We start from the raw sequence: 14,673 nt of genomic DNA on the forward strand, positions 1-14,673 counted from the left end.
CTAGGGAAGTAGATAATGAACTTCATTTAGTTACAGTGGCGTAACTAGGGTGCCACAGCTGAGGGGGCACCTGGGGGTGCACAATTTTTTTTCAGGGGGCACTGAAAATAATTGAACTAGGTAGATATATATTTTTTGTCCATTTCAAAATTTCAAATGTGGGGGTTGCACGGGGGGGGGCACGGGCCTCCGGGGGGGCACGTGCACCCCTGTGCCCCCCGTAGTTACGCCACTGTTTAGTTATGTAGAACTGACAAAAGACTCCGACACTTTTACTACAACAGTAATACCAGTTTAAGAAAACAAAGTGTGTTGTCTTTGTAAGATGTATATAAAAGGGTGAACTATTAAAAATGTCGTCTGTTTCTAGAGCACATAATGAATCAAGAAACACGAGAACATAATAATAATAACCAGTTTTACATAGCACCTTTAATTAACAGAAACTGACAAAAAAGAACGTGGCTATAAAAAAATTGAAGCACAATACACAAACAACACACCTGAATTATTTTAGAACAAATAAGTTGTATAACCATAACCAATCTGAGGTACGTTTGGATGACAATCACTGTCACACACAATACAAGCCGAATCACTGACTTAAAAGCCTAGAATTTGCATACTAAACTCTGTGACTCACGAGAACATCTTTCCTGAACTTGCATCACCCCACGCAATGGAGTCATAAATTTTGTATTACAAATACCCTGCAATATTTCATGTAGAAAATAAATTGGATAAATCTTAATATGAATATTAGCATTAGGAGTTTAACGCAGAAAAAGTAATACTACAAGTATTTATTGATTAATGAGTTATTCTAACCTCTGCACTTTCCAAATGATAAGGGTATTTTAATCAAAATAAGGTTTGTCAGAGAATATCCATAAATATAGTAGTTTGCGCTAGAAAAAGTTTAAGTCTTCAATGTGCAAGTACAAACCATACAATCAATTTGAGGCAAAATAAATTGCAGCTTCCAATAATTTATCACCGCGGGATATTGGAGGCTCTTGTCACTAAGTGGGTCAGTAGTGTTCAATTGCGGTTGCTGGTATGGTGATTTAATGCCTCGAACTAGTTTAAGCCCTGAACCATTTTTAAGAAGTAGAGAAAGTCGTCAATAAAGATTGTAGAGTCCAAAGGATTTAGAATGCTACACTGTTAGTAATAATGCTCAAAGTCAGCCGAAAGAAGTCAACAACACCGAGCAAGGAAGTTATTAATCGATCACTTTGTTGTCGACTTACTTCTTGAGAAGAGACCTCGTGATTGCCTTCATGGTGGCACACTGAAGAGCAAGTGGAGAAAGGAGGTCGAAATTCTTGAGATAATGACGATTTGAAGTTAGGGTATCATCTCCAATTCCAAATGTCCATTTGTTACATGATTCACTTTCAACAAAGTAACCAACAAGGGTTCTTGGAATTTCCGATGGGGGAACACGCTGTCGGTCTATTTGATCCATTGGAGTCTAATTGTTCTGGCTAATTGGAGGAAAATGCTTGACAACCAACCAACAGAGAAGGTAAATGACCGCGTTTAAATAAGGGGAATGTCCCTCATTGTCAGCGTACACCGTGATCGACAGCGAGGGCCCAGATTCGCCTTTGTGAATTTTTAATCAATTTCACAAGATGGAATTTGCATCCCATAAGAATGCGTGATGAAGAGGAACACCAGAGGAGCATCAATTATGCACAATGGCGTAACTAGGGTGCTACAGCTGAGGGGGCACCTGGGTGTGCATAATTTGTTTTCAGGGGCGCTGAAAATAATTGAACTAGGTGCTTGTCCAAACGCTTACCAACATAAATGGACGTAGATGTCCATTTCAAAATTTCAAAAAGGGCGTGAAATCTGTTCAAGTGACCCAATACACGTTTGGAAAGGGTCCACAGATTTCGCGCGTTGTGATTGGCCAACGCTCTGCAAACTCTTGGAGGCGCACTATTGTGAATCGTCCGTAACAACACAGAAGTTGAATCAACTAACGGTACAATCGTTGCTTTTGGCATCGCAGTCGTACAGTTATTCGTGACACGTAAATTTTTTGTGACAATAAGCCTACTCATAATTCCAGAAAATGACAACGCATACACATAAAACAGGCACTAAAACCTGCAGTGAGTTGAACTTTATTGATTGACGGTCTTTGAAACTGGAGAAATAAAGGCAGAAACATCCAAATGAGTACAGTTATTCAACTCAGCACATGCATGCAAATATCCCAAAGAATCCTTATGGGACATCCATACAAACTGCGCACCTTCAATCAATCACAAACCCCGGGTGGCCTTTTCCATTTTAGAATGAGGTATTCATCAGTATCATCCGTGACAGCTATGGGTAGGCCTATTCCCCCATACTATTCAATCGGATACATGTTGACTGATTCAGAAATAGCCCCTTTTGTGAGTTAAAGGTTAACAGAAACAGAAAACATTTAGTTCACGTGAAGTATTTTAAAAGTAACAATAAACACGTAACCATTTCAAAAACAGAATACATTCATTTTTACCACATTAATTGTGACCCCACAATGAAAAAAAAATCTCCTTTGGCCGTTTGCGCTCCCAGGCTGATTTGATGACGTCATCAGCAGAAATCCTCAATGTACAGTGTACAGTACATGCAGTATCGCACGCTTGCAATAGACCACGTTGTGTTCGATGTAGTTTGGCCCACAGGCAAACACTGACTCAGTTCAAGGTGGAAATAAAAAAGACACAGTCCTAGCTAGCGCAGTGTACATTGTTTTTGTTTTGGTTTAATAATTGCCTCCTCATGAGCGCAAACCAGACTGGTGCTAATTAGTCATGCCAATGTACATCTTCACTACGGTCTCTGGGTGCCACAACACGATGCATTTCAAAGCAAAGACAATTTCAGAGATGTATGTTTTTGGCATGCAAAGAACACTGTACATGAACATTACAAGAAATGGAGGAAAGGTGTCAAAGCAATGTTTATTTAATACAGAGTTGTTGTCAAGCAGCAATCAGAATCTTGTCGTGTTATGAACGTGTCTCTGCTCTTCAGAGAGACACAAAAGCATGGATTTCTCTCCTTTAAATGACTTCAATTTTTGGTAGAGGAGATTACGACAAAACATGCATCACAACTTCAACTTGACAGTGTCACTGGCGATGAGTTTTAGAAAATGTAGTTAAAGCAACAGCTACTGGTCTACAACTGTGTAACAATACTGAATGCTCGGTACTAACGTTACAAATAAAAGCATCTTTAAATAATCTTTAATCTAAGAATCATCATTATTACTGTTAAATGTGAATTCTCTTTTTATCACATCAGTACACGTATACTGAAACAGTTACATAAAGGGAATGCCATGGGAATGCCTTTCTACTGGTTGGAGACCATATTTGATAGGCCAAAGTGACGTCCTGAAAAATGGTTATCTCCAACCTCTCAACTAACTGGAATTCAGTGACGTTTTGTACATGTACTCTCATTAATCACAACTGCCCTGCTGTAATAGGTGTTTTTTCAATAACCTCACATCAACCGAGTCCGTCTCTCTGCCTGAGTGGAGTAGTTAATATGGGATTTGTTCTATTTCCCTAATTTTGCCATGCACTTCAAGAAAGCGCACACCATTGCAGCTTGATCCTGAAAGGTACTATACATGTATTTACATGTATACAAAGCTATCGGGGCACTGTGCCTCTAGCATCCTTGGTTTCACAAGGAAGTGCCGCTAAATCATGCATTGAGCAGGTTTTTATGTTACACCACTAGCGGCGTATCCAGTATTTGGTGTTGGGGGCAGGGCAAATTCAAAAGCGAATGCAGCTTCAAGCTCATTCAACATGATATTGGGGACCAAAAAAAAGCCTTAATCACGGTTCCAACATCCTTGCTTTCATTTGATGGTTTTATTTGCTTGGGGTTTTGATAAATAAATATACCGGTGACTTCTTTCCTAGTCAACGATGAAGCAGTCTTAAAGACAAGAAATCTGTGTGCCCCCCCCCAACGCCACTGTGCATCACGGAGCAGGGAGGGAAAATTTCATTCAGAGAAAAAAATGGATATGAAGTGTTTACATAACTGAAAAATATTGTTCCGGAGTTATAACAAGGAGGGTACCTCATTAACTGTACTGGTTTGTTAAGTTGCGTTTAACTACATGTATACAAAACCCGTCAAACTTAACTCATTTGGGTAGCCAGGAGAGGGCAGGATTCTGAAAGGTACGAAAATGGCACACCAATTTTGAAATAAATGCTTCATGAGTAAATTACATGATGAATTTTGAACTGAACGAGGTCCATTTCCACCGGATTGCACTGATCAGATACCTCTGTAATTACATACTCTGGGGATAAGATGCTCTGCATGAAGTGCTCAAACTTGTGACAGTAAAGATTCCTAGGTAGACTGACTTTACTCTGCCACTCGAAGCAGTCGGTACTTGCATACTAAACCACATCTCAATAAAATACATATCAACCACGATGGAGCATTGCCTTGTTTCGCTCTTTTCACTGATGCACATTGGAATTGTTCAAAATATACTTTTCAAAAATGCATATCAAACAAACCTGGAGTGAAATATCCCAGAGTACGACAAATCACAAAAAGTAAGAGCACATTTAAGTAACTTAAAAATAGGAAGCAACCAAAGTCGAATTTTTTCCCCAGCTGATATATATATACAGATCGAGTTGTTTCAGACCAAATAATTCTGCTTAATCCTCCAAGATCCCCCCTTCAATATCTGCCTTTTGCAGGATTCAGCATGGCAAACCCCTGCATTGTTACTCCAAAGAAAGTCTGATGCCTTTTGAAAGTTTAAGTACACAGAGTGTGCCACTGGCTTCTTGCGGAGTTTGCAGGATACGCGAAGGATCCTGCCAAAACTATCCACCAAGATGGAGTTTTTCTGGCCGACCAGAACAGGTACTGGTATCGGAAGACATCTTAAGCTATTTTGCTGGTCTATACAGTCTGCGGCCAGTACGGTACAGCCCGGGTAGTTTTACTCGGCATTTTTGGCTGCATCTGGGGAGAAACTGCCAACTAGAATCTAGGCCAGGTGGAAGTGGGACAAAAAATGCTGGGCTTTTCCAGATTCTGGGCCCCGAAATCGCCTCTCCCAGGTCTCTGCTGGGAACCAATGTCAACCATGAAATGGTAAATCATTAACAATGAGAAAACAACTCCCTTCTCATCTGAACAAGCTACATATTTTTGGCAAGCCTAATGACGGTATAAAGCTTTTTGCGGGGGGGGGGGAATCCAAGATGCCTCTCCCTAAATCTACAACCAAAACACAATAATGTGAGAAAAGCTAAATACATGTACAAGGCCCTTCACAAAGCCACAAGATTCCTCTGTTTGGACTGCTGCTCTGTCCTGAAATCATAGCTATATCTGAGGAGCACATCTTCAGCTGTTTGGAGCTGTGGCGTTTGAAAATCCTTCAATGAGGGAGAAAGAGAGAGAGAAAAAATCCTCTTGTTAAGAATGTTCCACTGGGAACACCAATTTCTTTTCAAAAGGAGACGGCGAGGGCCTTAATAATGCGAACACAGTTGATGACTACCTCATACGGGTTACGCATGGCACCAATCTTCTAAAGATTGTCAATTAAACAGTTGTCTTTTGAAAAGACGACTGATTAACATTAAAGTACCAGTGTGCCTTATGGCCTGGCTGCATTATCAGCATTGCTGATAACATAAAATATGAGTGCATGTGCATTTAATCGTCAGCTAAGACAATGTTAGACAAGATAAGCCAGGCACATTTGAGTAAAGATGCAGGTTTTTGTGTTAAACAATTTGAAGTGTCTTTGAATGAAATCATCCTGCTTACTTCAGATTGGCTGGCTGATTGTAGTGAGGTGTGGAGTTCAAACGGTACCCCTTCAATAGCTGTAAAAAAAGTAGGAAGATAAATGTAAGTACCACCAGAACAAAATGATTGGTTCACACGGCCAAGAGGACAAGCAGCGAAACAACCAATTAGATGGTGTCTCACAGAAGTCATGTTACATGGAAACAATACACGAAAGCAAATCTACATTCCTTGCTCTCTCAAAAATGAAAATGAAAATACTGCCTATGAACTTTCGAACCGGTTTGGCACCACAGATTGAACGTGTGCTTCGTTGGTTTGAAGGGCAATTCTCAAATGCAACAAATGGTCTCATGTTTTGCAAAATTTCCAAGTGCGACAAATAGGCCAATGCAAGGGCCGTGGTACCAGTTACTGCGAGTACAAATGCAATGTGTTTTCCATGTGATGGTCCTAAGAAAAGCTGGTTACCTGAATGTATCCTCTCAGTGGCTGCATTGGTTTGTATCATGGATGCCTGCCTGGTCAGGGTACTGCCTCTAGATGGATACTGATAAGGCAGCGGATGGGCCGGAGCCACGCTCCCAGCAGCCGTTCTTGGAGATCTACCGGTACACACAGCATTAGGCCCAAAATGTCAACAAGAATATGCTTAGAAAAACTTAAAGGAAAACATGTTTTCTCTGATTTTTATATGTTCAAATAAATATGAAAGCAACCAAATCGAACGCAGTGTCATATGTCTTCGGAGCTCAACTATAACAAGCTTAATAGGTTTTTTTCTGTTCATGCCAAGATGCGAATTCTGAATGTAGATTGCGTCATTGAGGAGAAAACAGAGAACATGAAGGGAGCCCTCACCCTGTGTTCGTAGTGGAAAAAATGTTGTGCATGCAAAACAATGCATGTAGCCATTGTTTGGCATGCACAAGGGTTTATCCACTTCCAACACTGATCAGATCACCGAGGACAAGTCAGGAAACAACATTATAAGACACAGCATCTGAATAACTTGGCTGTGGCTAGCACTTGTACATGTACATATACGAGGCAGTGGACTTAGCCGCTAACTGGCTACTGCCATAGGAATATGCATCAATGCGGACCTTAGCCGAGGGAGTCAGACACAGCATAACGTCCGACCCAACACTCCATAAATATCCCGTTCTGACACAGACTTGATATGGCTTACTACTGGCGACTTACCCCTGGTAGCCCATGTTTGCATTGTTCATGTAAGGCTGAGGATTGCTGACCGAGTGTGGCCTGCCGTAGGGATCCGTGGGGACGGTTTGTGATGTCGGACTCGGGAGTGTTCCCATCTTGAGGTATAACGACAAACCATTGATCTCTCTACACCAAATTTAAAAAATTTTTTTTTTACTACTTTCAGTGGGAAGAAAGATGAGTATAAGCTGACAGGATTTGGAATTCTTTTTTGGGGGGGAAGGTAACTAGATGGCAAATGTAATTTCGGAGACATCTGGGCCTGTTCATAGCGTATCTTTAATGATATGGGGAAAGGGACTGTTGATATTACAAACACATTTGTACACGGTCTGGGGCAAAAAGCCTGCAAACGCAGAGCAGTAAAATTGCTTTTAATAAATTGATTTGAAATCAATGCACTTCATCCCATTTATGTCTATCTGGACCAGCTTTTATACAACAAAACTCATTACGACACATGAACATTCACTCCCTGTGTGCGGATCTTACCATTACAGACCTGCCAACCTGTTGTACTCCTTCCTGAGGTCAGGCTGTACCACACAATAGATTAAAAGGTATTTAAATGAGCCATCAGTTCATTTACAATTCTAATCGATCATGTCATGATGCCTGACCTCAGGAAGGAGTACGACAGGTTGGCAGGTACGCCATTACCATTGCCACTGGTCTGATAACTCAATGGGAAATATGCAATGTGAGCGTGGGTTTTAAGAGGGTCTAAGAAGTCAGCGTTTTGGGCATACATACTTAATGGACAGCCCCTATCTGGCCTTCATCACTTCATCCATCCAAGTCCATCTTGCCCAAAGTATTTATAACAGTAAAACTCAGAATACGTCACGGCCATTTTTGATCGTTAAGGAGAATCAATTTTGCTTTAGTTTTGAAGCTTGGCAGAAATGTTGTCCAGCCACAGCCTAACAAGCGGCAGTATATTTTTGCATTTTAAGCCAATCACTTCAACTTTGACTGCTAAAGCACCCGTAAAAAGGGCATCTTGAAATTTTTTTTAATATATCAAAGGAAGACCGCAGTCCTGGTAAAAACCCAATAATTAAAAAACTCCACGATTATGAACACTGCAATAAAACGTGTGAAAAGAAAATGCATTCCTCATCTTTTTGCCCTTAAATAATACCCACTATGGCATTCAGGATGATGCCAATTACATGAGCTCAGAAGTTTTCCAAACCAGAACTGAGATTCTTGTGGGGGAGGCGTACTTACTTGTACAGGCATGGGACTTGAGTATGCTAAAAACGAGGAAATTGCAATCTTAAGAAGACTTTGTACAGTGTTTTTCAATTTTCAGTGGCGTGAGAGTGAAGTGAAAAATGAGGAAATGCCTGGTACTTAAAAGCAAACACTTGCTCAGATGCAATGCATTGCTTCCTTACCCTCTCGGCGATGCATCAATGGGTCGCGTCTTAGCCTTGGAGGAGGTCAAGTAGATACCACAGATAGCCTTTGTCACCTGTCCTCTCATGACAAGCTGAACAATCAGAATCTTCTTCTTCAGAACAGGCTCCTCTGAGAGACATTAAGTACAAAAATCTACATATTCAACAAGTCCCACAACTAGAAAGTAAAAGTTTAGCTTCATTTCAGGTTGTTGCAGCACACGATAAAATGCCGTAACATGCGCAAAACAAAATTAGATCAACCATATGCTCGCTCATAACCCTATGGATGACTGCTACTACAGCACCTTTGTGTGAGCATTGGTGCATACCACACATACAGTCTATTCACCATGCAGCTGCTGGTTCAATGGGGCCTGCTGCTGGACAACGCCCTCCATTCATGGCATACCACAGCCCAGCAGTCGCGGTCAAAATAATCCGGCAGTGGAGGGGTTAAAGAGCACCTCTGCGTAAAACCCGTTTTCTCTAATTTTATCTGTTCAAATAAATATGGAAGCATCCAAATCGAAAGCAGTATCACTTGTCTTCAGAGCTCAACTATAACAAGCTCAAAAGGGCTTTTTTTCTGTCCATACCAAGATGCAAATTCTGAATGAAGATTGCGTCATTAAGGAGGAACAGAGAAAATGCAGGGAGCCCTCGCCTAACTCCGTAGTGGACAAACCCTTGTGGTGTTTTTTGGATGCTTCCATATTATTTGGACAGATGAAATCCGACAAAACATGCTTTCTTAGAGGTGCTCCATATTTCACAAGCCAAGTTTAAAATCTAAAATCATAGTTTTAAATACAGTCGAGGCAAAAAGTTTACACACACCTGGTAAAGCAAGAACGTTTTTACTCAAATTTCACAACTTCACTCATTCCTACCAACTTTTCTTTTCAGGAGGACAGACAAGATGGGTCTCTACTTAATGTACATGGTGTATGTGTCAAATAAAAACACCCAGACACAAATATATGATTCACATTTATATTTACGACAAATCAAAATTGTACATATTACTAATATTTAGTGCCACTTTCTGTATTTTTGTCACATCTCATAGTTGCAGTGGACCACTTTCTGAAATGTTTTTAAAGTATAATAAGGGGGGTGGATGTAAATTTTCCCAATATTTTTTTCAGAAATATTAATATTTTGAACCATACTCAATGTCTCTGAGTATTTGCAATTGAAGGACACACTATGAACATTAAGTTGAGATACAATTTGTCTGACCCCATAAAGAAAAAGTTAGCAAAACTATTTGAAACAGCAAAAAATTTAGGAAAACTGAACATCTGTAAACTTATGCTCCCAACTGTAAATATTTTTGCCCTTCACCACTGTGGTCCTGGGCTCTATTCCTGGCTTAAAGCCAACTGGGAGTAGAACTGCTCATCAGTTCTCTCCTGCGTCACGAGGAGTTTTCTCGGGGCTCTGCAACTTTCTCTCCTGTGCAAAAATTAACACTTTAACACCGAGCACGGGGTGAAGTTAACAGCAGGACAATATCGTCCGTACGCGATTAAAAAGGAGTGGTAAACAAAGTCTTACTTGAGTCTGAAGTGGTTGGAATTGCAGTGTAGCCCTGAGGTATCTGATCCCCCTCCTTGATGACGGTCAGGTCTGTCAACACTACGTTACCCTGCAAAACAAATTGGCAATGCATGAGTGCATTTACTCAGGAGCGTTTCTGCTTTTCTGAAATTTAAGGAACATGAAGCACAGTTTAATTCACGTTACGATGACTTTCCACCTCCTTTATAGCAGTAAAAAGGTGACAGTTCAAGAGTGTGGTTTTTTGCTAATGAAGATTTCTATATTCATGAGCCAAAGTGTGATGTCATTCAAGGCAGAAAGAGACTGTCTACAGAGTACATAGCTGTGTGTACAATATATGCATCAGAATTCTCTACATGTTTTTTTAGGGTAGGTTATGCTTGGTTTTCATGCTGAGCAGCTCATTTGGACAACAAAAGTGGCCAACAGTTCTTCAAAACATTGTTAGTGATTTTGAAGGATTAATTTTTTGGTCCTTTCTCATGCTCTTTAGATAAGGAATGCCTTGTATGACATCAAAATAGTACATTCCTGCATACCTTGATGAAAATACTTTCTCAATTGAAAAGCTACCACTTTCTTTTCACTTCAACCGAGAACACGTATTCCGATCTCGTTGCAATCCAAAGTGATAAGCATGAAAACTATTTTGAGCTTAATATCCACTGTATCATTCCTGTAAACTTTTCTTCCAAAATCACCGAAAATGAGGACAACTTTCTGGCCTGCAACCAATGGTGCTCAAACATTGACAACATGCTGAAACATCTGCTCAAGATATCATGCATCTACATTGTACCTGAAAAAGTGATCATGCGCATTACCAATGACACAGGAAGGGATCTGTGGCCATGGTTTCAACTCTCACTACTGTATCTGCACTGACCTGAACAGGTTGGCGGGTGAAGCAGAGATATCTCTTCACCTTCCTGAAGAAGCTGTCCTTCCAGATGTCAGCATCTTGGTTGTCGGTAGTGTTCTCAATCTTGGAAGGGGGAAAAAAAACAAACAAACAAACATGTACATGCGCACTGTTGCATGACCCGGCGCAGGCAAATTTAAGGTCAAAAAAAGAGACAGGAATTGGAGGATGATGCATAATTTATTCCTGCTAACAGTCGACACGGTAACAGCGAAGCACAGGTCAACAGAGGGCGCTCTTAACATTTTGTTGTACAAGGCATTTTGTCTGGCCTACACTCAACATACACAATGGTAAACAAAAATCTGTGGAGTACTGAGGGACGCATTTAGTAGTCTGGGGAGTGGTCAGTGACGCGAGACGGAACTGCACTTGAGCACACTGTGGCCCCATCCACATCACGACTTGTCATTCTGGTGATGAAATTAGCTTGTATGATGTTGTCAAATTTAAGGGTAGGAATTTACATTCAATTTGAAAACCTTTTACAAAACTTTCCCATACTGTTTAAACGTTCAGCCAGCATGTTACACAGGCTGCTGCCACCTACATGTATCTCGGTGTTTTCGTATATGATACAGTTCAACAATGCACGTGGTCCAACCTATGTAAAAATGTAGATTGGTCTTTGGCATTTGAATTAAAACAAACAATGTTTATTATTACTTTAGAATCCACTTTTTTTTCCTCAAAAGTGCATGGATGCCGAAGGGAAAAAATGTATGTAACAAACATTGTTTACAATAAAACTGAATGCCAGATTGCATCAATTAAAATGTAAAACCTCTTTAAAGGGGTGGTTCGGTTTAAATATTTGGGAAAATCTGTAAACAGATTTGGAGCTTTTTCTGTTAAACGTCCCACCTTAGTCAAACTTAAAACCCAACAAAAGGTCACTACTCCCACTCAGAGTCAATACTAAATGATCTCCATTGTCTTTGTTCCTTTGTTTTCCCCAATTAGGCCACATAAAAAAAATAATTAGATTAGCATCAGTGCCTGCCTCAAAAAATCTTGCCATTTGATTTTTCCTTTTGTTTAAAAGTTGTCTTTTCCGATTTTCCTATGTTAAGATGGTGCTTTCGTTCCGTGGTTGCGATAGTCCAGATCAGCATTCAGCATGCATACCAAAATATTTAAAAAAAACCTCCTCCTTCCTCGTTTTTTGCAAATACAACTGATGCTGAACTATTTTACTTTTTAAGTGGCCTTGTGTGGTTATAGGAGACGTCACTTTTTGCAGTTTTTATTTAAATCAAATGCTTAAGTGATGTACATTGGCTGACAGAAAGGAAATATCTGCAAACATTAGTGATAAGTAGGTTAGGGCTGAGTCAATTCAAATAATTCACTATTCGAATATTCAACCTTCAGTTTGATCGAATATCCAAATATTCGGTAACACCAACCGGCAGACTATTGATGAACAAACCATATACAAAATCAATTGCAATAACACACAGAATTGTACATTATGATCAATACATGTATAATAGCTTCAACCATCTAGGAGTATCTTGTGCCACGATTTAGCAAGATTTAAGAGATGAACAAGACTTCTTGCCCCATTGAAAATTTCTACTCCTTTTAAATTGTTTAATGAATAATGAACTTTTTAAATCGTAGGATTTTTGATGCTTTTCATTTGAATCTGCTCGAACCATGTCTCCACAGTGCAATTTTTTTTCATTTAAAACAAAAGAAAATTTTCCCTTCCTTTTCATGAATTTTGCATTTGAATATTCAAATTTGAAAAATAACATCTGAAGATTTGACAATCGATCAAATATTCCGTTATTCGGAATATTCGGCACAGCTCTAAAGCAGGTTGAACTAATGCAAAAATACTGCCTTTGATTTTAAACTCACAAGATCATAGTGAACAGGGCGCCTTTCTTTGTCGGCAACCACACACACTCCCGTGATTGGCAGGGAGTCATCGGCCATGCTAGATTCAGGGATCCCTCTGGGATGTCAACATCAGTTCTGGGTAACTCTTTATTTGTGGGCGGAGGTCTATTCCAGTGGAAGGTTTTCTACTCCTGGCAAAGTTGTCCAAGTTGAAATTCGAAGATTATGCAGCAGGTGCCAGAACAAATCTAGTTTTTGCCATCACACAACTCTGCGAAGAAAAGCAAAGGAAATAAGCTACGAGAGTAAGAAATGTTGTCTGTAACCCCCCAAGGGTTGCTGGCCCTAACCTTTCCCATTCACAAAAGGTTAAACACCAATATGGAACATTGTGTACAGAGGCTGTTAGACTTTGTTTTTCTGAGGTATGCCAAACCAAACGCAAAAGCCAGCTGTTATGGGCCTACCAGACCTATCCCCACAGAATTAAACACTTTACTACTGTTTAATTCTGTGTGGTTGGGGTAGGTTAGGGTTAAGAACATTAATCCTAACTCCCTAGGGTATGTGCAGAATCATATTAAAATTGGAGGATTCAGGACCGTTAGGGTTAATTACTGCTGGGTTGGAAATGAGGTTGTCTGAAAAAAATATATAAATCCAGGTTTCAGCCAGCCCTGCTTTAAAATCTTGGACTTTGCCCCCAAAAAACTAAGAAATTCCAATCTTTACAAGACTTTGTACGGTGTTTTAAACTTTCACTAGCATGAGTGTGAAAAGTGAAAAATGAGGATGATGAACCGAGAAAAAGTTGCATGCTTGTAAAATTGTCAACCCTGGTAGTTGAGCAAAACCAACAGTGGCAATTGCCTTGTCAAAGTTACTCCAAAATGCTCGCAATCACCAAGCCATTTAGTCTATTTTATCAAACAGTGGCCAGAGATACATGGATCTAGAGCTACATGTATGTGATGGAAACAGTCCACCAATGGACATGATGGACCAGCCCATGATACACTAAGTCACGGATGTCATGATTTTGAATGGTGGGCAAGATCGGTTGATCATGTTGTACCTGTACTTTCAGCCATGTCAGTGGCTCCAGTATGAAATATCTGAACTCTACTTCCTTTCTGAAACAAGTAAACTTGCTGAGTCAGTCAAAATTTGTGGAAATTCTGCTGTTCGGATTTCACACATTAAAGACATGCCTTGACTATGTTGAAGTAGGGCTGTGGTGGCGACAAGAAAGAAAGATTTGAAAAGAGAGGCATCCACAGCCACAGCCCTGTGTGTGGGGCTACCTGGCTACGACAGTAACGTTAGCAGCTGGTTAGCATACATGTACATCACTGCATGCATTGCATGGTTAGTTCCCTTTCCATCACACACGAGTTTTAAATATAAAATTGGCTGCACAAAAATGCTATTTCACCTAGTTTATTAATCACAAAATCAATCTAGCCCTACATGCATTGCATACTCCACACTAGGCCCACTAGTGTGGCACGGATCACTCCCGACCTATCCTAAGGATAGATCGGGAGTGACAGTCCGTGGGCCGTGCCACACTAGTGGGGCTAACTCCACACTACCAACTACATGTACGGCTAACAACTTACATTGTACAAGTAGCACTTTACTGCCGATCAAGCCATAGGGCTGAGTACTAAGCGTCAGCGGCCATTAATCAGTGTTTCGGATTTAATTGGTCGATCGACGTACGTCACCAATGCAATGAACCACGGATATCGAGAATTTAGGACACAGATCTGCAGATTTGGGGGTGGTATTTGTTGAACATGGAGTGGTGTTGTACATGTAGATTCACTGGTTCGATAAAATGTCAGCACAGTATAATTGCTGCTG

General features: G+C 40.3%; 1 protein-coding gene across 1 annotated transcript; it reads right to left on the minus strand.

Annotated features, from left to right (window-relative positions):
• Window positions 1–2,953: 2,953 nt before the first annotated feature.
• On the minus strand, window positions 2,954–14,615 carry LOC147797352 (multivesicular body subunit 12B-like). The gene is made up of 9 exons (XM_087143444.1): window positions 14,427–14,615; window positions 12,823–13,075; window positions 10,918–11,016; window positions 10,026–10,116; window positions 8,460–8,592; window positions 7,036–7,182; window positions 6,301–6,434; window positions 5,848–5,906; window positions 2,954–5,450 (listed from the first exon to the last, which is right to left on the minus strand). Exons 2-9 carry the CDS (start codon window positions 12,898–12,900, stop codon window positions 5,343–5,345), a joined length of 849 nt encoding a protein of 282 aa, XP_086999570.1. The 5' UTR covers window positions 12,901–13,075; window positions 14,427–14,615; the 3' UTR covers window positions 2,954–5,342.
• Window positions 14,616–14,673: the final 58 nt, after the last annotated feature.

This window comes from Acanthaster planci, linkage group LG11 (genome assembly GCF_054643075.1).
Source record: "Acanthaster planci isolate LZ-2023a linkage group LG11, COTS_SCS, whole genome shotgun sequence".
NCBI lineage: Eukaryota > Metazoa > Echinodermata > Asteroidea > Valvatida > Acanthasteridae > Acanthaster > Acanthaster planci.

Coding starts and splice junctions, on each gene's coding strand:
- LOC147797352 (XM_087143444.1), bottom strand. CDS start 12,900: ATGGCCGATGACTCCCTGCCAATCACGGGAGTGTGTGTGGTTGCCGAC. Junction 10,117..10,917: donor TCACCCGCCAACCTGTTCAG/GTCAGTGCAGAT, acceptor TTTGTTTTGCAG/GGTAACGTAGTGTTGACAGA. Junction 5,907..6,300: donor CACTGAGAGGATACATTCAG/GTAACCAGCTTT, acceptor CTTTTTTTACAG/CTATTGAAGGGGTACCGTTT.